This window comes from Xylocopa sonorina, chromosome 18, assembly GCF_050948175.1.
Source record: "Xylocopa sonorina isolate GNS202 chromosome 18, iyXylSono1_principal, whole genome shotgun sequence".
Taxonomy (NCBI): Eukaryota; Metazoa; Arthropoda; class Insecta; order Hymenoptera; family Apidae; genus Xylocopa; species Xylocopa sonorina.
Window position 1 is genome coordinate 1,880,585 of NC_135210.1, and position 27,810 is coordinate 1,908,394.

The 27,810-nt window shown below is 37.8% G+C and overlaps 1 protein-coding gene across 1 annotated transcript; it reads right to left on the reverse strand.

The window, feature by feature from the left end:
- Window positions 1–2,815: 2,815 nt before the first annotated feature.
- Window positions 2,816–25,008, reverse strand: LOC143431525 (uncharacterized). Its single transcript, XM_076908323.1, has 4 exons — window positions 24,895–25,008; window positions 13,089–13,304; window positions 10,950–11,239; window positions 2,816–3,201 (listed from the first exon to the last, which is right to left on the reverse strand). Exons 1-4 carry the CDS (start codon window positions 24,898–24,900, stop codon window positions 2,907–2,909), a joined length of 807 nt encoding a protein of 268 aa, XP_076764438.1. The 5' UTR covers window positions 24,901–25,008; the 3' UTR covers window positions 2,816–2,906.
- Between the last annotated feature and the right edge of the window lie 2,802 nt (window positions 25,009–27,810).

The following is a 27,810-nucleotide window of genomic DNA, read 5'->3' on the forward strand; positions in this document are numbered from 1 at the left end:
TCTAGTTAATTAACAGAAATAGTGTTGCTAACTAATAGCAAAGCTTTATTATTAATAGCTTTGCTATTTAATAGAAAAATTTTAGTTCATTAACAGAAATAGTTTTGGTAACCAATAGCAAAGCTCCACTATTAATAACTTTACTATTTAATAGAAAAATTTTAGTTAATTAGCAGAAATAGTGTTGTTAACTAATAGCGAAGCTTTACTATTAATAGCTTTGCTATTTAATAGAATAGCTTTAGTTAATCAGTAGAAATAATATTGCTAATCAATAGCAGAGCTTTACTATTAAACAATTTGGCTATTTAATAGTAAACTTTTAGTTAATTAGCAGAAAATAGTAACAAGAAGAATCTATAGTGTATGCTACAAAATTCCAGGAGTATCTTCAACTCGTGTAAGTAGTATAAGGACTGTCTCAGTGCATGGTCAGACACTACCTACATCAAACTCCTGTGGCTCTCTTCTTGACACGAATTTGTAAGTTTCGTTATCAAAACATCTACATCGTGCTATTTTTCAAACACTTGTCATATAAATCTTGATATTTTAGTGATTTACAATTGATTTAAAGATGTACATTAAAACTGCTATAATTATGTTGCTAATTAATGTCTAATTGAAATTTTCGCGTTTACATTTAGAAAATGAGAATTTTCATTTTCTAAAATATAGAATCTTTTGTTCATATGCCATACGAAAATTAGACAATTGAAGAGAAGAAAGAAAATTCTCTGCAGCCCTGCAAACTTTTAAAGTTACAAGTTCCTTTGTGTAATTAACGTTCAATTATTAACCAAATACAGTAAAAGTCTGCAAAGGTCCAGGCACGGAAAATAGTCGACGAATTACTGGAAAAAACTTTATTCAGAATTTTTTCTTCGAACGAGTTCGAATGTTTTTACAGTACAAAGCGATTGAACGAAAGGTCTGAGACGATTCAACAGAATCCCCTCGACAGAGAAATTGTATCTAGAATCAGAACAAAAGTAATTACAGCAGCTGGATTGATTTTACATTTACATTCTACGATGACAAGATCTTTAATCTTTTTTATCTCAAATAATTCCCTCTGAAAATGATCCTGATTCGTTATCACTTCGAATAAATGTTGAACTTTTCTGTTGATACAAAAGAAATGTTCACTTTTTCACTACTTCGCGATTGGTGCAGTATATATACATTCATTTTACATAAAAAAAAATCGTCAAAGTGTGGCTGTCTTTCATCTACAGCGCGATGAATCGTCGCAGGTTCGTTGCTGGATATATAACGCAACGTCGAAGAATGAAATGGCGCTCGAACGTTAATATTTGCATATATATTTACAATGTATATATGTATATATATATAGAGACTATATGCACGTATACACACGTGTACGTTTCACGATTACCTTGCGTAAAGTGTCGACTTCGCGTAAATAAGTACGCGTACCAGACTCGCGTCGAATAAATCTATAATTTCAACGTATTTGATTACGCATTGGATAACAGCGAATATACAATTTCATTTAAAACGCAAGCGTTTAAGCTTCTGATCGAAGTTCACCCCTTTGCGTCCACATTAATCGTTTTAAACACGTATCAAATTCAGAAAAAATTTTTCTCTCTCTCGTACAATCAATTCTCTGCCCTTTTTCTAAACGAATCAATTCGTTAATTCTAATTATTCGATATGACAATTAAAAAATATGGTCCTTGCATTCTGGCGTGGATTCGAAGGGGTTCAATTGAGAACTTAAAACATTAAATTGAACGCGATGTGAAATGATAAAAGCTTCTGTTAAAAATGATCGCGAAACGCGAGGGGACACTTTTAGTTTCGCCATTTTAAAGTAGAGGCTGCTCGATAACGCTCGTTCAATGCGATATTCAGTGCGAAATTAATAACTTGACGATCGCATTCGCAAGTTACTCGCTCGTTAGTCGCATTGAACGCTTCAGCGAGTTTTATAAACTCTTCGCGAGACTTTCAGCCACGATTCCCTTAAAATTCTAAATGTCAAAGCGATTGTCATCGGGGTAGAATCGTGTAAAGCACTTAAAGAGTCACGGACTTTCACCAAATTTCTGTTGATCGTATATTTCCACACACGGACAAGGTTGCAGAGGTTTCAACAATGAATTGAACGAAACTTGTTTCAATAATAACATTCGAATTAAATAAATATCGCTGTCACAAAATCGTTTAAACTCCCTTTTATGTATTCGACAAATTTTATTCCACGTGTCGTTTATTTCGAAAACGAACAAGGCTATAAAACTGCAACGACGCTCGATATTTCGATCACGATTTTCTCGCTCGCAAAAAAACCTTGTCCGCGTGAACAAATTCCCAACTGTCCTCCACATCGCGCCATTCTCCAGCAATAAAAAACCAACGCGATCCCAAAACCCTCACCGCAGTATCAAAATCCAGCTCGATTATTTCCTTTTTTTCACTGGCAGTCGAGCTCGCGCGTGCATCGACTGAAAACAATTCGCGTTCGAATTCATTGTCCCCCAACGAGCACCTTGATTACGCTTTATCATCGCATGGCGTTGCTTTTCAAATTCAACCAGCTCCAACCCCTCGTATAATTCGATCGACGAGATACATCTCGAATCACGCGAACCCTCTCACACGTCACAAGCACAATTAATCGCTCAGCAACCCTCGAACTAGGCCTCGCAGCAAGTACAGTTGTAATCCAACGTTGTTACCAAAATTCAGATTTAAATGTCACCAAGACTCACTTAAACGTTCACTGACAATACTGTGTACGTTTCTTAATCAAAAATCACGATCGACGACTCTGATTGATGGATGAATATCGATCAATGGTCGAATGCGTGGCTGGTGTCCGGTCGATCGAACTCCTGCGAGGAATTTGGCGGTCGATCGGGCACCAGCAGCCATCCTCACGTCCTCACGAACTTGTACACGACACCAAACACCAGAACGCTGACGAGGACGAGGACCAAAGCGGTGACCACCTTCGCGAACGCGTTCAGACCGCTCTCAGTGTGCTGTTGGGGCCTTCTGGTGGGCACGCTCTGCTTCGAGGCGAGGCCCCTGGCCAGTGCTGGGAACGCCAGGCTCTGCGTGAAGGTCAGCTTGTGCAGGGACTCTGATAGCGAGTAGGGACCCACTGAGCCGCGAGCTGCGGCTCTCAGGAGCGCGTATTCCAGGTCCAGGGCGTCGAACATGCTGTACCTGTTGAATCAAACAGAGATTTTGGTATACGTGGAGTTTAAGTAAGTGGGATAGTTGGTGGTGAATTGGGTTATGGGCGATGAGACGCATTGGTTGTGATGAGAGATTGTATTTAAGGGATGAGGGTAGTGTAAAATGCATCAAATTTAATTCAATATTGAGATCAGATAGTGTTAGATTGTGTGATGTGGAATTGAAGTTTGAGTGAAACTTCTTCAATGAATAGCTACCATTGGATGCTGTATATTTTATTTCAAGAAGTTTCTAGTTTTTTAACTGGTTGATTTTTAATTGATTAATGAATTGGGTTATGGTCGATGAGACGCGTTGGTTGTGATGAGAGATTGTATTTAAGGGATGAGGGTAGTGTAAAATGCATCAAATTTAATTCAATATTGAGATCGGATAGTGTTAAGTTGTGTGATGTGGAATTGAAGTTTGAGTGAAACTTCTTCAATGAATAGCTACCATTGGATGCTGTACTTTTTTCCAAAAAATTTTTGGTTTTTTAATTGACTAATGAATTGGCTTATGGTTGATGATACGTGATTGTTTGCGTTGAGAGATTGTATTTAAGGGTAAACGAGGGTAGTTTAGAATGTAGAAGTGTATAGAAGTTAATTCGATATTGAGATTAGATAGTGTCAGGTTGTGCGATGTGAAATCGAAATTTGAGTAAGTTGAATTTCTTCAACTGGATGCTGTATATTTTTTTTCAAGAAGTTTCTGGTTTATTAATTGATTGATTTTTAATTGATTAATGAATTGAGTTATGGTTGATGATACGCGTTGGTTGCATTGAGAGATTGTATTTAAGGCTGGATGAGGGTAGTTTAGAGTGTATAGAAGTTAATTCGATATTGAGATCAGATGGAGTTAGGTTGTGTGATGTGAAATCAAAGTTTGAGTGAAACTTCTTCAAGGAATAGCTACCATTGGATTCTGTATTTTTTTCAAGAAGTTTCTGGTTTTTTAATCCTATTTTTGTAAGAATTCGCCATTTTGGTATTAATGAGTTCTTTAATGTATCTTCAACATTTGCTTGGTTTCTGAAGGTATTTTCTTTGAAAATGTGACTATAGAAAATATCAGATTTTTAAAGCTTGCATTTGGTGTCCTTTTAAATAAAGTGTTTGAGCAGAAGTACTTGATTAGTAAAAATGTGAGTTTCATTTGCAAAAGGGTGAATTTGGTTTGTGAAAAATTGAATTCGATTCACAAGAGGCTAAATTCAATTTTATAAAAGTACGAATTTGATCTGCAAAAGAATGAATTTAACTTGCAAAAGGTTGAATTTGATTTGTGAAAAATTGAATTCGATTTGCAAGAGGCTAAATTCAATTTTACAAAAGGACAAATTTGATTTGTAAAAGAATATATTCAACTTGAAAACGGGTGAATTTGATCTGCAAAAAATTAAATTCGATTTCCAAGGGGGTAAATTCAATTTTACAAAAGGACAAATTTCATTTGTAAAAGAATATATTCAACTTGAAAGCGGGTGAATTTGATCTGCAAAAAATTAAATTCGATTTCCAAGGGGGTAAATTCAATTTTACAAAAGGACGAATTTGATTTGCAAAAGAATGAATTCAACTTTCGAAAGGGTGAATTTGATCTGCAAAAAATTAAATTCGATTTACAAAGGAGTAAATTCAATTTTACAGAAGGATGAATTTGATCTGCAAAAGAATGAATTCAACTTGAAAAAGGGTAAATTTGATCTGCAAAAAATTAAATTCAATTTGCAAGGGGGTAAATTCAATTTTACAAAAGTACGAATATGATCTGCAAAAAATTAAATTCGATTCACAAGAGGCTAAATTGAATTTTACAAAAGTACGAATATGATCTGCAAAAGAACAAATTTAACTTGAAAAAGGGTGAATTTGATCTGCAAAAAATTAAATTCAATTCGCAAGATGTTAAATTCAATTTCACAAAAGTACGAATTTGATCTACAAAACAACGAATCTAACTTGCAAAAGGGATGAATTCAAAGTGAACCAATACAACTAAAGCGATTCTGAAAGACAATATAACTATTAAAGATCTCTGCCACGCGTATATCATCAGAGCACATAAAAATCCCTCGAACCCTCAAAACCAACGAACTTTCTCCCCATTCCCTCGAACCGTAAAGGCACCAAAATGAAAACGAGGCGAAGCAGTTCCGCTGGATCGATTCGTGGCTCTGCGAAGGTTCCACCCTCGAAAGTTCAGGGCTCGACACGGAGGAAGGGCGCGACGGAATCGAAACTCCAGCAGTTTGGATACGTGGGTCGCGATTAATATCTCCGGATGTATAAATGAAAAGGAGAACGGGCTAGCCGCGCTCGTGTCGTATTTGCATGGTGCCAGGGTCGCGCCTTGACACGAGTCAAGATCGACGTCAGACCGTGTCAGCCCGAGGGATTATTTTCAGAGCCTGTTCTCCCGGTAATTTCACGGATCGGGAACAGAAAACACGTTCAGGGGCTGCTCACCCTTTCGTAGAGGAGGGCGTGACGCGATTGGAACCGACTGGACCATTGATATCCGCCTCCCTTGGGATGCAGATCGCGCGAGGGAAGAGACAAACGGTTATTTAACCTTTCGCCGTACTGCACGCGTGTGTGGGACGTTGAAATTTAGAGTGACCGTTTGTTTAACTGTTTTTAATGCCTTTAGGGACACACGTGTGCACGTTCCATATTTTTTCAATTAAAATAATGTAGATTTACTGTGTTGGAATAAAATGTTCGAATAAAATCATTTTAATCACTTAAAATTATTTTGAGTGAAGAAAAGTCAGAATTTGGTGGAGATTTATTTGCGACAGGATTTGTTAAGACAGAATCTATTTTGTTCTACTTGATATTGTAATAATTATAGCTGTTTTAATATTGTAACGTTATCTTTGATACGTCAAGGTTATTTCGGTTATTTAAGAAATTTTAATTATTAATTTCATAATATTAATTCTTTTTCTTAGGTATCATAAACATGCACGCGTATGTGGGATGTTGAAATTTAGAGTGAGCGTTTGTTTAACTGTATTTAATGCCTTTAGGGACACACGTGTGCACGTTTCATTTTTATTTTTTCAATTAAAATTATTTCTGTTTACTGTATTCGAATAAAATGTTCGAATAAAATAATTTTAATCTCTTGAAATTATTTTGAGTGAAGAAAAATTCAAATTTGGTAGAGATTTATTTGTGACGGGATCTGTAATACAAAATCTGTTTTGTTCTACTTGATATTGTAACAATCATTGCTTTTTTAATATTATAACTGATACAAACTTTATTATTGTAATTGATACGTTAAAGTTATTTCGATTATTCAAGAAACTTTAATGATTAATATAAAAATGCAATTTCATAATATTAATTTTTTTCTTGCGTACCATAAACGTGCAAGCGTATGTGGGACGTTGAAATTTAGAGTGAGCGTTTGTTTAACAGTGTTTAATGCCTTTAAGGACACACGTGTGCACGTTTCATTTTTATTTTTCCAATTAAAATTATTTCTGTTTACTGTATTCGAATAAAATCATTTTAATCGTTCAAAATTATTTTGAGTGAAGGAAAAGTTAGAATTTGGTGGAGATTTATTTGCGACAGTATTTAAGACAGAATCTATTTTGTTCTACTTGATATTGTAATAATTATTGCTGTTTTAATATTGTAGTGTTATTTTTGATATGTTTAAGTTATTTCGATTATTCAAGAAACTTTAATAATTAATTTATAAACACAATTTTGTAATATTCATTCCTTTTTTCACGTGTCATAAACATGCACGCGTATGTGGGACGTTAAAATTTAGTGAACGTTTGTTTAACAGTGTTTAATGCCTTTAGGTACACACGTGTGCACGTTTCATTTTTCTTTTTTCAATTAAAATAATTTCAGTTCACTGTATCCGAATAAAATGTTCGAATAAAATGTTCGAATAAAATCATTTTAATCTTTTGAAATTATTTTGAAAGAAGAAAAATTCAAATTTGGTGGAGATTTATTTGCGAAAAATCTGTTAAGACAGAATCTACTTTGTTCTACTTGATATTATAATAATCATTGCTTTTTTAATATCCTAGCGTTATCTTTGTTACGTTAAAGTTCCTTCGATTATTCGAGACACTGCTTTCCAAATCAATGATTCTTCGATTATTCGAGAAACCGCGTTTTTAAATTAATCATTAGTTTTGTAATATTAATTCTCTTTCACACGTGTCATAAACGTGCACGCGTGCATATGTCAGCGTCTCTCAAGAGTTTAAGTAGTATATCCTATATTCGATCAGACGTGGTGCAGAAAATAACAGATCTGCTACGCAATGAATAACTTTAATAAAACCTGATCGAGCATGCAATTTTTATTCCACGTCAGATGAAATCTACACACGCGAGGATTAAAGAAGCAAGTTCGCGCAATAGGATGGTAAAGTGGTCTCTATTGGACCAATGGGTTTAACGCGACTTTGCCAGAGACGAGATCCATTTTTTGTGATATCGTACACCGGATTGTGTTTGCGAATGACCAAACCGCAAGCAATGCGGGTCTGTGGTTATTAAGGCCAGTCGTATATGTACAATTTCGACAAAGGGGTAGCGTTATCTACCCCTTCTATCGCGTTCTACCGACTATCAGGTTTTAGTGACGCGTGGGCGCGCTTTGGTCAAATCGCTTTTGTAAATCCGTAAGGGACATTCGTTGAAATGTAATTAGGAAAACGATACGCGTAAAACAGTGTCGTAACAACCCTGTGGAATCAAACTGAATTATATCTGCCTGAAAGTAACATATTTACTTTGAAAGACGAACAGTGTCGTTAAGAACCCTGCAATTAAATTAAGTCTGAAAGCAGCATCGTCTGTTCAATATTTACTTTCAAAGACGATAAACTAGAAGTCTATCGGTTTATTAAACGAACCTTCGTTGCTGTTTAATAATCAAACAGTTATCGTTGCACTAAAAAAATTTGTACCTGTATGTATAAAAATCCACTGTTTTTTTTTATTTTTTCCAATTTAGTCACACAAATGATTCTCAAGCCAACATATAGAGAATAGAAACGAACTACTGATCATCCAATGTTACTAATTTTCGTATATTCATTGAAGAAGGTTTAATGATTAATTTAAAACTGTAATTTCATAATATTAATTCTTTTTCTTGCGTATGGACCGTTTATTTTGAAAGTGGTGCAAGTCCATTTTCTTTTGTTTCGAGAAAATTGAATGTTAGCAGATCTGACAATTAAAAGGTATAGGTTAATTGTGTGAAATCTGGGATTGTTTGTACTAATTTATCAATGTGTAATTTGATGATATAAATTTCTTTTAGGCGGATTTAACTAAAATAATTGACAATTTCCAGGCTGCAAATGGACTTACACCACTTTCATAATTAGTCAATTGTAAATATCATTTAATTTCAATTTTCAAATAGCAAATATTACTTAAAATATATCTCATATTAATCCAATTTTGTTTATATATAATAACAAGAAATAAAATAGGATTAGCATTCTTTATTGTGAATGTTAATTATATTTATATATTGTTAAACTTAACACAAGATATTGGTATTATTAATTATTTATGCTCTTCATGTGGCAGTGTTTTGAAGTATTCATAATGCACAGTAGGTATATATAGTAATAACTGCTGCATATCCTTATATTTTTCGTATGTAATAGGTTTTGCATCGTGATACAACATTTAAATGGAATAAAGCATTGGCATTCTTTTAAGATATTAGATACTGACTAGATATAAACAAAATTTTTACACTAAATTAAGCATAAATTACGTCATATCGCATTTGTTTTAAAAAAGGATTTATACCACTTTCAAAATAAACAGTCCATATGTCAGCGTTTCTCAAGAACTTAAGTAGTATACCACTTGTGGTATAAGTACTATAGTAAACGAGTTATATACTATAATTATGGTATAATTACTATACTAAACGAGGAACAGAAAATAATACTACCACCACTAATTATTCAATGTTTCTAATTTTCATATTCATTGAAGAAGCTTTAATAATTAATTTAAAATTGCAATTTCATAATATTAATTCTTTTTCTTACGTATCATAAACGTGCACACCTCAAGTGCGTCCCTCAAGAACTTAAGTAGTATACCACTTATGGTATAAGTACTATAGCAAACGAGTTATATACTATAATTATGGTATAATTACAATACCAAATGAGGAACAGAAGATAATACTATTGTTACAAATCATCAAATGTATCTAATATTTATATTCATTCGAGAAGCTTTAACGATTAATTTAAAATTGCAATTTCATAATATTCATTCTTTTTCTTACGTATCATAAACGTGCACACCTCAAGTGCGTCCCTCAAGAACTTAACCCTTTGCGCTCGAACGGCGACTCTCATTCGCCACGATGTTTCGCGTGGCAACTCGAGCGGCTGTATTTACGCTGAATTTCGTTATCTCCAGTTAATAAATACGAAGTATTGGTTCGTGAATAGGCCCCTTAGGCTGTTTATGTCTTCGGTTGGAAAGTGACATTGTGACGTAAATTCCTCTACGACTGTAGTCCTGAATACGATGTGTCTAACGTTAGTACAGTTTCGACGGTCGTAGCGAGCACATTTGTCGCGAAATTTTGCACCACTCGTTTGAAAGTTTTAAGGCGAGTTTGATTTTGAATTGATCATGATCAAATTAGTGGTAGAACAAGTGTAAACAGTAATCACGTATCGCGTGTGAGAAATAGAAAAATTAGTGTAATAGACAGTGAATTCGGAAGTAGCAGCGATCACCCACAAGATCCTGGCGACTCAGAATGTCCTGGTAAGTGTTTTTTGATCACACCAAACACCACTACAGAACTTGAACTTCGATAAATATCTTTTTCAAAATGTAAACTTTAAAATTGTCTCGAGTTGCAGAGCCGCCTGACCAAAAAGGTCGTCGAGCGCAAAGGGTTAAGTAGTATACCATTTATGATATAGGTACTATAGTAAACGAGTTATATACTATAATTATGGTACAAATACTATACCAAACGAGCAACAGAAAATAATACTACCGCTACTAATCATCGAATGTATCTAATTTTCATATTTATTCGAGAAGCTTTAACGATTAATTTAAAATTGCAATTTCATAATACTAATTCTTTTTCTCACGTATCATAAACGTGCACACCTCAGGTGCGTCCCTCAAGAACTTAAGTAGTATACCACTTATGGTATAGGTACCATAGCAAACGAGTATACCACTTATGGTATAGGTACCATAGCAAACGAGTATACCACTTATGGTATAGGTACCATAGCAAACGAGTATACTACTTATGGTATAGGTACCATAGCAAACGAGTATACCACTTATGGTACAAATACTACACCAAACGAGGAACTGAAAATAATACTATCGCTACTAGCATCGAATGCATCTAATTTGCATATTCATTCGAGAAGCTTTAACGATTAATTTAAAATTGCAATTTCATAATATTAATTCTTTTTCTTACGTATCATAAACGTGCACACCTCAAGTGCGTCCCTCAAGAACTTAAGTATTATTATTATACCACTTATGGTATAAGTACAATAGCAAACGAGTTATATACTATAATTATGGTATAATTACAATACCAAATGAGGAACAGAAGATAATACTATTGTTACAAATCATCAGATGTATCTAATATTCATATATATTTACAGGTGTCATGCGAAACATTAATTAACTGACAACAAGCAACGTTACCTGCTGCTGCGTCTCCTCTCAGAGAAGTGCATCGGTGCATTCGCAGAGCTGGGCATCGAGCGGAGGCTGCTGGTGGTGGAGCTCGATGGGCTGGGCGGAAGCGGCGGTTCCTCGTCGATCGACGTCCTGTCAGGCGACGGCGGGCTCTTCGCGCCGGAATTATGGTGATTGTGATGCAAATGGTGCAACTGTAGCCGAGCGTGGTCCGGATGGAGCAGACTGGCGCGGCGCGATTGCTGAGGCGTCGTCGCTGGGCTGGTGCTGGCCACGCCGCACGGAGACGGTGAGGCCTTTTGCGACAATCGTACGCGCGGAATTGTTACCAGCTGGCTGTTGGTATCGAGCTTCTAATCGAAGATCGTTCGGATATTCGATCGTTGGAATTCTACTGCTCTCGAAGCGGTTATCGTTTGGGGGTACGGTATTGCCACTTTGAATTCATTGTTTTCTGAATTGGATTCAGCCTTTCGCAAATCGAAATCGTTCTGACGCAAATGAAATTCACCCATTCGCGTGTTAAATTCATTCTTTTGCAAATGAAGTACTTCTTGCCAGATATTTTATTAAGAAAATAAAAGTAACACTAAATGTTAAAAATTAGGTAGTAAAGAATTAGAAATTTAATTTAAAAACTATAGATGTTCATTATTATATTTATTCTAGTCAGATATTTTATTAAGAAAATAAAAGAAATACCAAATGTGAAAAATTGGGTAGTAAAAAATCAGAAATTTAATTTAAAAGCTATAGCTATTCATTACTATATTTATTCTAGTCAGGTATTTTATTAAGAAAAGGAAAGAAACACCAAATGTAAGAAATTGGGTAGTAAAGAATCAGAAATTTAATTTAAAAACTATAGATGTTCATTATTATATTTATTCTAGTCAGATATTTTATTAAGACAGTAAAAGTAACACTAAATGTAAAAAATTAGGTAGTAGAAAATCAGAAAATTAATTAAAAACCTACAGATATTATTACTATATCTATTACAATATATATTCATTATATACTTCAATATTTCATTGTAAGAAATGTTACATATAAACTAGGTAACACAAAATAGAAACTTCATTGAAAAAAGTACAGATACTTATTTAAAAGTAATTAGCAATTCATTGAACTCAGCAGATATTATAATTCATAATTATATATTTAATAATGTGTATGTATGAAAATTGCATGTAAATATAATTTATATATCCTAACTTATACATACATGTTACTTGTGACTTTAATGAATTGGTAATTATTTTTAAACAAGTATCTGTACTTCTTTAAATGAAGTTTTTATCTCTTGCTACCTAGTTTATATGTAATGTTATGTATGAAGTGCTTCAATTGCAAAAGTGTTGAATGTAATTTGTAAAAGAAATTACTTGCAAAAGTGTTGAATGTAATTTGTAAAAGAAATTAATTGCAAAAGTGTTGAATGTATTATAATTTGTAAAAGGAATGAATCCGTTTTGTAAAAGGGTGAATTCAAAGTGGCAATATTACACCGCCATTCCGAGTCTCGAATCATACGATTCGATGGTTAACGCTATCGATTTCTACGATTCGACGTCTACTGCTTCCTACTTTCACGTCCCGCTGATCAACGCTATCGAATTCTATTATGCGAAACTTGTTGCTTCCTGTGTTCCATAATTCGATCTATTTCGCCATCTAATTTTTACTACTCAATTACGACTCTTGCTATAACATATCTTAACCCTTTGCGTTCGAGAAGCGACTCTCAGTTACCACGCTGTTTCACGTGGCAACTCGAGTTTCTCATCGACTGATTTTAAGTTTCAAAACCCTATAAAAAATAGTTCTCAAAAGTTTCAATCTTTTACAAGTTAATTTGTACACAAAATTATTTTCTATTACCTAAAAAACACTTGTCAAGTGTGCACAAAATTATCTCAAGTTGCTACTTCAAAAACTCGAGCGCAAAGGGTTCAATTCTAAAGCTAAGAGTACGTTTCAATATCTCCAAGATTTACAAAATTTCTTCTAGTACTATATATCTAAATATAATAAACTTCGATTATTCGTAATGTTACCAAATTTTAAAGGAAATTGCTAATTATCATTCGACATTCTTGTACTTTTGCGTTTAACAGCTGCTTTGTTCTGTTTTCACGTTACCTGTATGGACTCGATGCCGCTGTCGTTTACGCTCTCCTGGACATCCGGGAAGACGAACGCCTGTGCCTGTCCGTCGGCTTCGCCTCTTGGCGAATCGCTTGGCCATACTTGCAGCAGCGGCAGTCCAGCGCGTGGCTCTGTGCGAACTTCCGTAACGACTTCGTTGCTCTGCTCGCCTGTACTGAGGCACAATCGGCCCAGCTCTCTCAATGGCTTCTGTTTTTAAACAACGTGCAACAACCAGTCATCAAACCATTCCCTTCGATATCTGCACTGGTAAGTTTCAAGTGCTAACTCGTATTTTTATCTGGGAGTTATGTTAATACAGTATTGACGCTTTTAATTCTACCCTTTTGCAAGTCAAGTACTTTTTCTTGAATATTTTATTTTTAAAAAAAGCACCACGTACAGATTAGATTGTGAGAAATAAAAAATTCAATTTAGTATGGTAGAGATATTTATTTAAAAGTATTAACACTTTAAATTCTACTCTTTTGCAAATCAAGCACTTCTACTTGAATATTTTATTTTAAAAAAAAGCATCACGTATAGATTAGATTGTAAGAAAGAAAAAAGTCAATTCAAAATGGTAGAGATATTTATTTAAAAGTATTGATGCTTTAAATTTGACCCCCTTGCAAATCCAGTACTTCTACATGAATATTTTATTTAAAAAAAAATTCCAAAAACACCACGTATAGACTAGATTGTGAGAAATGAAAAGTTCAATTTAAAATGGTAGAGATATTTATTTAAAAGTATTAACGCTTTAAATTCAATCCTTTTGCAAATCAAATACTTCTGATTGAATATTTTATTTAAAATAAAAAAAACACCACGTATTTACTAGGTTGTGAAGAATAAAAAATTCCATTCAAAATGATAGAGATATCTATTCAAAAGTCATTAGCAATTCATGAAACACGGTACACATTACGTAACTTATAATTATATGATTAATAAATATTAATAAGTATATTAATAAGTATTTAAAATTTAAAAAAACACCACGTATTTACTAGGTTGTGAAGAATAAAAAGTTCAATTCAAAATGATAGAAATATCTATTCAAAAGTCATTAGCAATTCATGAAACACGGTACATATTACGTAAGTCATAATTATATAATTAATAAATATTAATAAATACATTAATAATAATTTAAAACAAAAAAAAACACCACGTATTCACTAGGTTCTGAAAAATAAAAAGTTCAGTTAAAAATAATAGAGATATCTATTCAAAAGTAATTAGCAATTCATGAAACTCAGTACACATCACGTAACTCATAATTATATAATAATTGATAAGTATGTATATATATGAAAATTGTGTGCAAATATAATTTATATATGCTAGCCTGTGGATACGTACATTCATTATCTAATCTTGAATCTGATTTTCAAAAGGACGAATTCGAGGCGCCAATACTGTATCGAAGAAACACACGCATGCATCTGAAAGAATTCCAAAATCTCTTAACACTGAAAGCATTAACGTACACACGATTTATCTAAAGCTGTGCAACTCGACCACGATAATAGTGATTCACTGTACTCCGTTTCATCAGTCGAGAATGCGTCCAGAGTGGAGGCGACATGGACGTTGCAGAATGCTCGAAGGTATTCGATTTCATTAGTCGATGAGGTACAGCGAAATATTTAGGGCAGGCATGTCCAGTGTCAGTTAAATTTCTTCTACTCCTCGCGGTCCATTCACGTGACACGATACCAGTCGAAAATAGAAGCTGCTGTCACGATAGAGCACGCGATAATGTATTTCCACGAGATCATACGCGAACTGACGCGAATGGAGAACAGGTTCGCGAGAGGCCACGAGCACGTGTCTGCCCTAATTATTATTCATAAGAATAGTAATCGCGTAGCATGTTAACTTCAGAATCCATCGCCCTTCAACCGTATGGTGGACACTCGAAGCCAGTGCTTGGTCGCACACGCTCCTCGTTTCAGTGTAATAGAAACATAAATACCTGCTTCCTATGTGAAAGGCAAATTACGAGTGTAAAACGTGTTACGAGCTCGAGGAAGTGATAGTTTCAACCTTAATTACGAACAACCTCGTTAAATGGATTAATAGTGTTCGAGATCGTCGGAAAGGAGGTAGATTTTTATTACTTCTCGAAACATTTTTAATGTTCCATGCAGAGTAACCAGAACCCATTAATCCCTCCTTTCGTGTCTTATATAACGCAGTTCAATCCCAGATAGCAGTGTTCCCCGTTATATTAACCGCACGCGCGCACAGAGGTTATGCACGTTGCATTTACGTCACGTGGAGCCTGGTCCCTGGCTCGAATTGATTCGCTGTTTCCGGAAATTTCGCCGTCAGTGGGCAACTGACGTTTCCATTGTGTCGATCGTTCGATTACGTCTTCTCTTAGCGATGCAACGTTTAATAACAATCGACGAATTCTGCATATTTGTACACGTGGCGTACGAACGAGATTTGTGTTCTTCGAAAATGCGAAACTGTGTCGCTTCGTTTGCGAACACGAGCAAACATCGAATGAAATTTGCATCGTGATAGAGCCTCCTGTTTACGGAACAGGGACTTGAACCAGGCTTATGGTCTTAGAGCAGCAGGGCTTCGTGTAATTCGCGCGGATCGGTTTTCGAAACACCTCTGATCTGGTCTCGTCAATCTTGCGCTATTTATCGCGTTATTTATCGTTTATTTCGTACGCCATTTTTCTCAAACCTTAAACACGATCCTTAATCGCCACGATATACAAATTAAGTAGAATCGATGATATAATTATTTGAAAAACGCGTAATAACTGCGACGCTTGAGCTGGTTGTAACGTTGGTGCAATAATTTATAAATTAAAGAACGAGACGTACGAATTTAGTACCAGAAACAAGGATTAAAAATACATCGTGGCTAGAAGGACGTTTTATGAATTGATAAGCTTGACCAATCGAGTATTAACGAAGTCTCAGCGCCGCGTCTCGCCCCATCGCTTCGAAGAAACGTCAAAGAAAGAGGAACGGGGTAAAAATAAAACAACCTTCGACGTTTCAGACTGTTGCCACTGAGAATAACGCCGGGGCTGGATAGAAACGGCTATTGTTTATCGCTGTTGTAGCAAGAATAATGAAAGGATCGATTCACTTCCGACCGTGGTAGATCGCTATCGGCGAGAGATTCTCCCCGTGATACGATCTTGATTTCACCTATGAATTACAGCTGACCTGACAGCTAATTGAATTAACCAAGACGCTGTCGTTAACTTGCCTCCAGGAAGCGCAGGAATCGCGGTTACTTAACTCTCGTATACAATAGAGAAATCGAAGATTTCACGAAAATGTGAGGTTGCAGAAAGCGGTTTGCACATACCCGCGTTGCTAACTTCTTAATCACTCCTTATTTCCACCGTATTCGACATTAATTTAGTTACGTAAACGGACCACCGAATTGCAGAGAATCTGGCATTATTTAAATCCCATTAATTATTCGATGTATAAATATTAAAGATACAGCAGTACAGTCTATGTAATAAGTAGAGAAAATTTAATATATAGTCTGAAACAAAATTTCGTTGTCCCAAGGACAGTCGGTGCTACTCCTCTACCACATCTCCAACTATAAGTTCTTCAACTCTGAAACTTCAACTTATATACAGAGAAAAATGAATCTATAGTGTGGGAGAAAGTTTTGTTGCCCCAAAGACACCCTGTGATACTCCTCTACCACGTCTTCATTTATGAAACTCTTCAACTCTAAAGCTTCAACTTATAAAACAGAGGAAAAGTGTATCTATAGTTCTGAGAGAAAGATTCGTTGCTTCAAGGACACCCTGTGCTATTCTTCTACCATATCTTCAGCTATGAAACTCTTCAACTCTGAAGCTTCAACTTATAAACGAAGAAAAGTGTATCTATAGTTCTGAGAGAAAGTTTTGTTGCTTCAAGGACACCCTGTGCTATTCTTCTACCACATCCTCAGCTATGAAACTCTTCAACTCTGAAGCTTCAACTTATAAACGAAGAAAAGTGTATCTATAGTTCTGAGAGAAAGTTTCGTTGCTTCAAGGACACCCTGTGCTACTCCTCTACCACGTCTTCAGCTATGAAACTCTTCAATTCTGAAGCATCAACTCTAAAATGTTGAAAATAACATACCAAATGGTTTCTTCGAACGATTTTTCTAAAAATTGTTATACTTTAATGCACTTGGCAAGAACAAGAAATCGAAGAAGAAAATAAAAAGCGTAACTCGAACGTCTTCGACAATATCGACGAACTCGTCACTTCCGAACGCGTGTATCGACGAATTGGATTTTCATTTAAGGCCTGTTTACAGCACTACGACGAAGGTCGCGGCGACAGGCTCGCCTGTTTGCAACGTAATGACGTAGGATAGATGCACGCGAGAAATTGCAACAGTTCACCTGCCAATATTTATCACCGCGTAACAATAAAAGTGCAAAGTTCAAGCTAAACGGCTCGCATTGCCGACACGTTCAGATTGCTGCCCTTTTGACGCAATTTCCCCACCCGAGCGACGAAGAAAGCTGCGAAAGAGGAGTCCACGCTCACGTAACTCGATTTCGAAGAACCTTTTACGCTCCTCCCTGTATATTTCTTCCTTTCTAAAAGCGTCCAGGTTTCATTATTTTATCGCCACTTCGAGCCACGATATCGTATTTCGAAATTCAATTGAAACGCCTCCTCCTTTGGTACTCTCTTTCAGCAATGGCGTCGTACGAGTGAGCATTCATTCACAAAACCGCGCGTTTCACGAGTTATGCGATTAATTCGTTGTATATTTTTCCTCTTAACCAAAAAACATCGAGAGAGAAGCGTCTTGCGATTGCAACGATGGCGATCTTATCTTAAACGACTTTCGAGGGACTCCATCTATTGCTCGAGCTCCAAAGTGGCGCGAGCGATACGCGTCGATTCGAGAACCGATCTGATGGGATTACACCGTAAATTTATCGACACGACTCTCTCATCTCAGCTCTTTTTCATTGGCGTATAATTAGCACGGCCTCGTACGAAAAAAGACCGCTGGTCAAACAGCCGATGCGAGCGCAGATCGATAGAGCGCAACCAGGAAGCTCTCTAATGAAGTTGGATGGTTCTTTACAGTCTCACCATCCCCCAGATGGGGACGGGACGTTATTCAACATTTTCCACGAGGACGAGAGAGGGTGAAAGGAAACACGAGATGGGCGGGTGAAGAACGAAACCAGCAGCTACCAGGAAAATTTGAAACTCGACCAGGAAATTGACTCCTTGGTATTGTCCAGATCATGCAACAATGGTAATAAAATATTCTTTCTACTAAAATTAAGGTTCAAAATGACGATACAGGAAATTGACTCCTTGGTATTGTCCAGACTGAGCAACAATGGTAATAAAATATTCTTTCTATTAAAATTGACGTTAAAAATAAGAATACAGAAAATTGACTCCTTGGTATTGTCCAGACTGTGCAACAATGGTAATAAAATATTCTTTCTATTAAAATTGACGTTAAAAATAAGAATACAGAAAATTGACTCCTTGGTATTGTCCAGACTGTGCAACAATGGTAATAAAATATTCTTTCTACTAAAATTAAGGTTCAAAATAACAATACAAGAAATTGACTTCTTGGTATTGTCCAGACTGTGCAAGAATGGTAATAAAATATTCTTTCTACTAAAATTAACGTTCAAAATAACAATACAGGCGGTTGATTGAGAATAAACGAGCTGAGGATGATGGATTTAACAGATAACGAGGAAATGTTTAGAGAAGAGCTTGAATAGTCAGTTCCTTTTTATCGCGACCGATGCAGTAGCTAAAGTAGGCCTCTTTGTGTCTTCCATTGTGTTCTTTATTGCGCGAGCAAGGCTCGCAGCCAGAGAAACGATGCAATTTCGATGAAACAAGAGTCTGGCCGGGCTCCAGATTTTTGCGTGTGAAAAGTGACACGCGAAGGCGGATACAGCGCGGCGTTGCGAAACCAGAAGGAATATTTGCATTCCCTTTTGCTGTGCGTATTTTTGGCGAAACGAGAATTCGTTTTCGCGTCGCGATTATTCATGAATAAACGAAAATAAAATTAAAAAAAAGTTGAATACAATTATATACTAATTTCTATGCTACTTTAATTATTCTTCAACTCAGTGTCTCAGATTTTTATATCGTCATGGGGTGGATACAAGTCACCCTTTTAGCGACCTCGAGCGTTTTTTAAAATACAGACTCGAATTCGTTTTCGCGTCGCGATTATTCACGAATAAATCAAAATAAAAAAAAAGAACTTAAATACAATTATAGACTAATTTCTATGCTACTTTAATTATTCTTCTACTCAGTGTCTCAGATTTTTATATCGTCATGGGGTGGATACAAGCCACCCTTTTAGCGACCTCGAGCGTTTTTTAAAATACAGACTCGAATTCGTTTTCGCGTCGCGATTATTCACGAATAAATCAAAATAAAAAAAAAAGAACTTAAATACAATTATAGACTAATTTCTATGCTACTTTAATTATTCTTCTACTCAGTGTCTCAGATTTTTATATCGTCATGGGGTGGATATAAGCCACCCTTTTAGCGACCTCGAGCGTTTTTTAAAACAAAGACTCTCGATCATTTTTGTTGGCAAGCTTCTGCTGGTTTATTACGATGACCAGCTTTACGAACGAATTTATGTCCTCGTATATGTGCATCGCGTGATCATCCCTCGGGAGCGTCGAAAGATCGAGCCAGAGCGAACGCCAAGGAATTAAATAATCCATCTCGCGATGCAGCCACGCTTAATTCCGCTACGTTTCCGCTAAATTGGAACTCGGATATTAATTAATTCATCGACACCCGTGTCTGGCTGGGGATATTAAAAAGTTTGTTGCGCGCCGTATAAACGGGGATGGTTACATTATCAGCGACCTAATAAAGTCTGAAATAGTCGAGGTTGTTTCGCGATTCGACGAGGACCAGAAACTTCGATGCTACCCATTTCTTGCGATCGATCCTTGCGTTTCGTCCACGCGAAATTCGCGTCTCATTTAAATCACTCGTAACAGGAAAAAAAAAGAAAAAAAAATATACGCGTCGAGGTTTAACGTGGAATTAATTTGGATAATTTTGCATGTAATTTTCTACAGATATTTAATTCATTTTTTTTCTCATACGTTACTCGTACGCAGGGGCTGGTTTAACGAGCTTTGCAGTGGGGTAAATAATGCAAAGCGAGTTTGTACTCGTCCGGCTGAGTACGTGCAACCCCCTTCCGGTACTAAAGAGAAATCAGTTATAATTGAAGGCTGGGTTTTATAGTGGCAATTTGTGCTGCAATTACACTGGTTTTATGACGCATTCGTTTTATATTCCTCGTTCGTTTATCGATTCGCATTTTGTATGCTGTCAGCCCCCAGTCTGATCAATTCGATATTCATTATGACGTTAAACGGAAGCGGTCTCGTTTTAACAAAGCAGCTATATCGCGATGCAATAATGAAGAATATTCCAATGACCACGTATTTAAACCCATCGATCGATCAAAGTAATTTTTCTTGTTCGAAACTTTATTTTTTATTTTCTAAAATAGCTCTCTGTAACATTCGGATTGTATCGAACGCTAATTCTGAATTGCAAATGTAGCAGTTTCTACTCCATTAAATTCTTTTATTCTTATGAATAGTGCTTTGTGGTAGAAATAACAAAAGTCGCAACTAAAACTCTATCGATTAATGAAAGTAACAAAAGTTGTAACTCAAAACCCCCTTGGATTAACCAAAGTAATTTCTCTTGTTCACCACAATTTTTTATTTCTCAAAATAGCTCTCCACTTCCCTAAGATTGCATCTGATATTAACATAATTGCAAATGTAACAATTTTCACTCCATTAAATTCTTTTATTCGTATGAATAGTGCTCTGTGGTAAAAGTAACAAAAGTTGTAACTAAGACTCTATCGATTAACGAAAGTAACAAAAGTTGTAACTCAAAAGCTCCTTGGATTAACCAAAGTAACTTCTCTTGTTCCACACAATTTTTTACTTCTCAAAATAGCTCTTTGCAACATTTAGATTGCATCTGATATTAACATAATTGCAAGTGTAACAATTTTCACTCCATTAAGTTTTTTTTATTCTTATTAATACTGTTTTATCGTAACTAAAACTCTATCGATTAACGAAAGTAACAAAAGCTGTAACTTCAAAACCCCTTTAGATTAACCAAAGTAGTTTCTCTTGCTCAACACAATTTTTTATTTCTCAAAATAGCTCTCCACTTCCCTAAGATTGTATCTGACATTAACATAATTGCAAATGTAACAATTTTGCCTCCACTAAATTCTTTTTACCATTACCAATACGAATCCTACACTAGAAATACCAAAGACTTGTTAACTGAAACTGATTCTCTCCCTAAAAAAAATTAATTACCATTCGTTTTCATCGCAACACACGCGAGTGTTGAAAGATATCCCCAAAAACCAGCACGTTATCTCAAATTCGAGCAAAGTGGCAGCATAAATGTCGAGTCAGCGACGGTTGGCGCAATCCATTAAAAATTTCTCGTAGCCGGGTTAGCTAAGGGTTGGAGGGCGAGGCTGATAATTCGCGAAGCGTGTCGAACAGGCGCACGGTCGGTGTTCGTGACCGTGACTGGAAAGATCCTGCCTCGTTCAGCCTTGACACGGGACGGTCGATGAAGGAAAGGTAAAAGGGGGTTGCTTTTCCTCGCGCGGCGTCTTCCAACGCGTGCACACGTTTCCAACCCCCTCGCGCGCGCAAAAAGACGTCGATCCTCCGTTAAAGTGCGCAGAGCTGTGATTGACGTCGCTCATCTGTGTCAGCGAGCGTTGGTTGAATCCGTGTGAATTGAAATCGCTCGATAGAGCATTTTATCTATGTGTATTGTCGTTTAAACTGTTTCTTAAGATTGTAAAGCGTTCTTTTTAATTCTGCATTAACTTAAAATACATTTTCAGAGACGCGAATCTGGACTAGAAGTTACTTGTGATCTGAACGAAGCTGCAAAGGAACAGTTTTAATTGTTGAGCGTGTAGAAAATTTAATCAATGCATAATCTGTCGCTTAAACTGTTTCTTAAGATTGTAAAGCGTTCTTTTTAATTCTGCGTCAACTTGAAATACATTTTCAGAGACGCGAATCTGAACTAGAAGTTAGTTGTGGCCTGAACGAGGCTGCAAAAGGACAGTTTTAATTGTTGAACGTGGAGAATGAAAGACAAACACGTTTTTCGAAGTCGTTTATACGGTCGTCGATATAAATAATTTTGTATACGCGAGAGTTGCTGAAGAAACTTGCACGATGGCCTTTGCAAAAGTCGAGCGCGAGAACTGGTTCAGTTTTTCTTCTTCATTCTAAACGAACTTTTTTTTTCAGACACTCGCTTTGAAATGAAATATTTAAAGGGGGCGATTAAAGTTGTAACTTTGTGGAAAGTTTGCGGTTTGAAAGATCGATGCGAAGGCTGACGATGATGTCAGAATCGATCGAGACTGTTGCGTTTCGGATCGAGGTAAGAAAGCTACAAAAATAATTAATAAACGAGTTATTAATAAAATAAAAATTGCCTCGTAGCAAATTTCGTATCTTCTATTGAACGATAAATAAATAGATTTCTTTTTATTGCAGAAGAGATACGGAATGAAATTGTTTCAAATATTTTAAATAATCCTTTAGCTATTTAAATTAATGCGCGAGAAGGAGGTTCATGAATATACAACTCTGAAATTAATTAATAGTGTCGTTTACATCCCAGTATTAACGCCTCGAATGCTTCGAAAAGGAACGCGAGGCATTCACTCTATTCGTCTGGTTTGCGAGCGAGAATAAGGGAGGACTCTCATTATGTCGCCCCTTTCATTCGCGATCCAACGTCGCTCGAACGATCACGAAGAACCAAGGAAAACGATCGAAGAACGTCGTTATCAAATATGCTTCCCCGTTTCGACACGATTTTACGTGCGACTCGAGTGTATCCGAGTTGTCGAGCTCCTTGAGAAGCCACCCTCTCGATTGTCGCCAGCACGCCATCATTAGAGATCGAATGAATCCTTTGGCGGCTGAAAACCGTTCGATTGGTGAAAAAAGGATCGAAAAAAGAAAATAAATAGTTCCTTCGAGAGAGATGAAGGTAACGAGCTTTAAAGAACTGCTGAAGAACTACCACAAAAAAAAGATACAAGAAGATATAGAATTGGAGAAAATACAGTTGGCCTAATTTTTATTCTCAGAAAAGACAATATTTCATTTCAATTAGAATTTAAATTAAGTTGAGAGGTTATATATATTTATGTGTCCTTTTTAGCCATTGAAAAATTGGACGTTGAATTAAAATTAATTCTTTGGTAACCAACGCATTCTCTGGAAAATAACGAAGCTGGATAAGTGAATAAAAATAAAGTAAAATTTCGAGCGACCTCATCAGGAAGCGGCTCACGGTTCAACGGAAGATAACTCATCCCTCTGATAATGAGATCACGAGCAGGGATCGCAAACGACCTGGGACACCAAACTCGAACGAACGAACGCTCGAACTTTATCCAAGTTCAGATAAATGCATGCTAAGCACGAGGTAACGTGCGCTGATATCGTTACGATTAATTAGAAATTCAATTGCGGTATGGTACGACCCTATAATCATTCTGAGGCGAATTAAATTACGTTCAGCTACCCTCTCCACGTCCACTTCCTCGTGAATATTAAAACTCCCGTAATCAGACTGCGAAATTAAAATTCGCGAAACTTTTACTCTTCACAAGAACAGGACGAAGTAGTCTGTCTCTACAAAAGTTCGAACAGATCTCTAAAAGTTCTCCATCTGATCGATTCACTAACACTGCGGAAGACCACGATAAATTCTAAAACCCTATTCACCCTTTAGAAAGACTACATCGACGATTTAATCCACAGAAGCAATATCAACTAAAATCTCGCTACTACTTCAATCTACATCGATATTTACACAAGAAACCCATCGCATCTGCAAAAACAAGAATCCTCTCCTCAAGCCAAACGCTTTTACTCCACAGAAAAGCACAGAAGCAAAATGAAATAAGATCCCATTCGCGATTTCAATCTGCTTCAATCTTTCCACAAATAAGATAAAACGCGTCCACTCCACTCCACACACTTGGTACATTAAATCATCCACCCCTGAACTAGCGCAGAGGCTGAAGAAGCAAAACCCGCGGAACCCTTTGAAACTTTTCACTTCTCGCGCGAGTTACGCGAAGAACGCAGTGTGAAAAGGTGTTTGCGAGGCTGATTCTATCCACCCACCTGCAAGGTTCCACCACACACTTCGTACATTAAATAATCCACCCCTGAACTAGCGCAGAGGCTGAAGAAGCAAAAACCGCGGAGCCCTCTGAAACTTTCCACTTCTGCGGTCGAGTTACGCGAAGAACGCAGCGTGAAAAGGGATTTGCGAGGCTGATTCTATCCACACACTTTGTATATTAAATCATCCACCTCTGAACGAGCGCAGAGGCTGAAGAAGCAAAAACAGCGGAGCCCTCTGAAACTTTCCACCTCTGCGCGGTCGAGCGAGCCACGCGAAGAACTCTCGCGCGAGTTAGGCGAAGAACGCAGCGTGAAAAGGGGTTTGCGAGGCTGATTCTATCCACACACATTGTATATTAAATCATCCACCTCTGAACGAGCGCAGAGGCTGAAGGAGCAAAAACAGCGGAGCCCTCTGAAACTTTCCACCTCTGCGCGGTCGAGCGAGCCACGCGAAGAACTCTCGCGCGAGTTAGGCGAAGAACGCAGCGTGAAAAGGGGTTTGCGAGGCTGATTCTATCCACCCACCTGCATGGTTCCGCGGCGGGGCTCATGGCCAACGTATTCGGCACGATCGTCCGCGTCGTGCCCGTTATCGGCGTCCAGGATATCGGCTCCTCTGTCGACCTGCACGGGGTTCGAACTGCGACTGGTTTCCGCGAGTGAGGACGGCCGAGATAGCGGCGTGCTCAGGGGGTGGGGTCGCCTCGGTCCGGTAGCCAGGCGCCGGTGGGGATGAGCGGCCGTGTTTCGCCGTTTCTCTGAACAACGGCGAAAGAAAGAGGGAGGGGGTGAGAGAGCGAGAGTGAAAGAGATCGAGAGACGGAGAACGCGGGAATCGGTGAGGAGGAGGTCCAGAGAGGCGAGTACTTTGTCGTGAGTTCGAGGCACCCTCGAGTTACGCGATGACGACGATCGTTGGGTCGATTCTATGCTTGTCATTCGCTGGAATATTGTTGCTGAATGTATATGATGGGTTAATGATTGCAATGTCGTTGTTCAGAGAAACGATGAAAGAAAGAGGCAGGGGGTGAGAGAGCGAGAGTGAAAGAGATCGAGGGACGGAGAACGAGGGAATCGGAGAGGAGGAGGTCCAGAGAGGCGAGTACTTTGTCGTGAGTTCGAGGCACCCTCGAGTTACGCGATGACGACGATCGTTGGGTCGATTTTATGTTTGTCATTCGCTGGAATATTGTTGCTGAATGTATATGACGGGTTAATGATTGTAATGCCGTTGTTCAGAGAAACGGCGAAAGAAAGAGGGAGGGGGTGAGAGAGCAAAGAAAACGATCGTTAGTTTGATTTTATGCTTGTCATTCGCTAGAATATTGTTGCTGGGTGTATATGATGAGTTAATGATTGTAATGACATTGTTCAGAGAAACGGCAAAAGAAGGAGGGAGGGGGTGAGAGAGCGAGAGTGAAAGAGATCGAGAGACGGAGAACGCGGGAATCGGAGAGGAGGAGGTCCAGAGAGGTGAGTACTTTGACGTGAGTTCGAGGCACCCTCGAGTTACGCGATGACGACGATCGTTGGGTCGATTCTATGCTTGTCATTCGCTAGAATATTGTTGCTGGATGTATATGACGGGTTAATGATTGTAATCGAGCACTGTTATTAGTGTGGATGGAAGGGTGAAGTGTTTGAGGGTTGATAAATTGGTTGCGATCAGTCTTCGCGAATTTTTGGGGTTGTTAGGTGTGGGGTGGTTTCAATTCGTGGTCATCGATCTTCCATTTTGGTCTTCACATGAGTAAGTGCTTGTAATTGAGCACTGTTATTAGCGTGGATGGAAGGGTGAAGTGTTTGAGGGTTGATAAATTAGTGACGATCAGTCTTCGCGAATTTTTGGGGTTGTTAAATGTAGGATGGTTTCAATTCGTGGTCCTCGATCTTCCATTTTGGTCTTCACATAAGTAAGTGCAATCTGTATCCGTGGTTGTTTTTCAGAAAAAATAGATAGCAGGAATTAACGAGTGATTTGGTTGGATTGTTTTAGACTCGCAGTTACAGTGTCGAGCATCGAGTCGTTTAAACGCAGCGACGAAGACAGTGGCTCAACCGGTGGGAGCAATTCGTTGTCTGAAGACGGAAATGAGGGTTGGTCGAGACTGAAACTCCCGTGGAGCGAGCGGAAGGGACTCGAAGCGAAACGTTCGAGTCGCTGCGGCTGGTCGGAAGTGGGGAGACTCTCTCGAGTGCTTGATTCCGTTTCCCGCGATAACGAAAGAGCTGAAGGAAGATCCGACTTGAGTCGATGTTGCCCGCGGCGAGCTAAACGCGTTTAAGGAACGGATCTCGCCAGACGAGGAAACCTGGTCCCCTTATTAATTAGAGGATTGCTCGAATCAACGTGGGATTTCCTGGGATTATATTATTAGATGGATGAGAAGATATTCCCATGGACGAAGGAACGCCAGCTTCAACGAGGACGAGGGTTCAGCTGAATTGATACAACGTTGGAACGAGAAAGTGCAAACGGGTACAAAAAAAGATAAAACAACGAATCGATGAAACACTCGGATCCAACGGCAGGAAGCGTCAAATTAAAGCGTCCTTTTGGCCGCAGCGAGCCGTGAATTCAGCAGCCGGATGGCACGACAGCAAAGAGCGAAGTCACGAAGCAGGAAACCGGAACAAAGTGACAGAGAAAGGCAGAAAGAAAAAAAAGGAACCCACGAACAAAGTAGGAAAATTCGAACACGACTCAATCTATAAACGATGCTACAACCATTCGATAAACCTGATAAAAATAAGGAAAACCATAAATATAACAACTAGGTCAAATCGTCAAACAACGAACATAACCTCAACCACGATTCACTGGCGTGATTACGAGTAACAAATGAGTAAAAAATGAGAAAAGAAAAAGAAAGCGTCAGGAAGATGATGAGACCAGCAGATGTACAGCGACGAGGGATGGATCTATAGAACGCGACACGATTGGCGGATTGAGAAACAACAGCAAAAAACGAAGTCACGAAGCAGAAAACCGGAAAAAAGTGACAGAGAAAGGTAGAAAGCAAAAAAAGGGAACCCACGAACAAAGTAGCAAAATTTGTCAAACACGATTCAATCTATAAACGATGCTACAAACCCTCGATAAACCTGATAAAACTCAACAAAACCATAAATAACTAGGTCAAATCGTCAAACAACGAACATAACCTCAACCACGATTCACTGGCGTGATTACGAGTAACAAATGAGTAAAAAAAGAGAAAAGAAAAAGAAAGCGTCAGGAAGATGATGAGACCAGCAGATGTACAGCGACGAGGGATGGATCTATAGAACGCGACACGATTGGCGGATTGAAAAACGACGCGAGAGGAGAAAGTGAGAGGGACGTAAGGTGGAGGTTCCTGCGTTCCACTGATTAGGATCGAGTAGAGAGAGAAAGAGGGAGAGGGGGACGCGAAACGCGGGACACCCTCGAAGGAGGTG

Excerpts from the sequence above, each read along its gene's own strand:
- LOC143431525 (XM_076908323.1), bottom strand. Across the intron at positions 11,240-13,088 it reads GCGGCATCGAGTCCATACAG|GCCTCACCGTCTCCGTGCGG; the intron begins GTAACGTGAAAA and ends TTGTCGCAAAAG. Across the intron at positions 3,202-10,949 it reads GAGAGGAGACGCAGCAGCAG|GTACAGCATGTTCGACGCCC; the intron begins GTAACGTTGCTT and ends TTGATTCAACAG.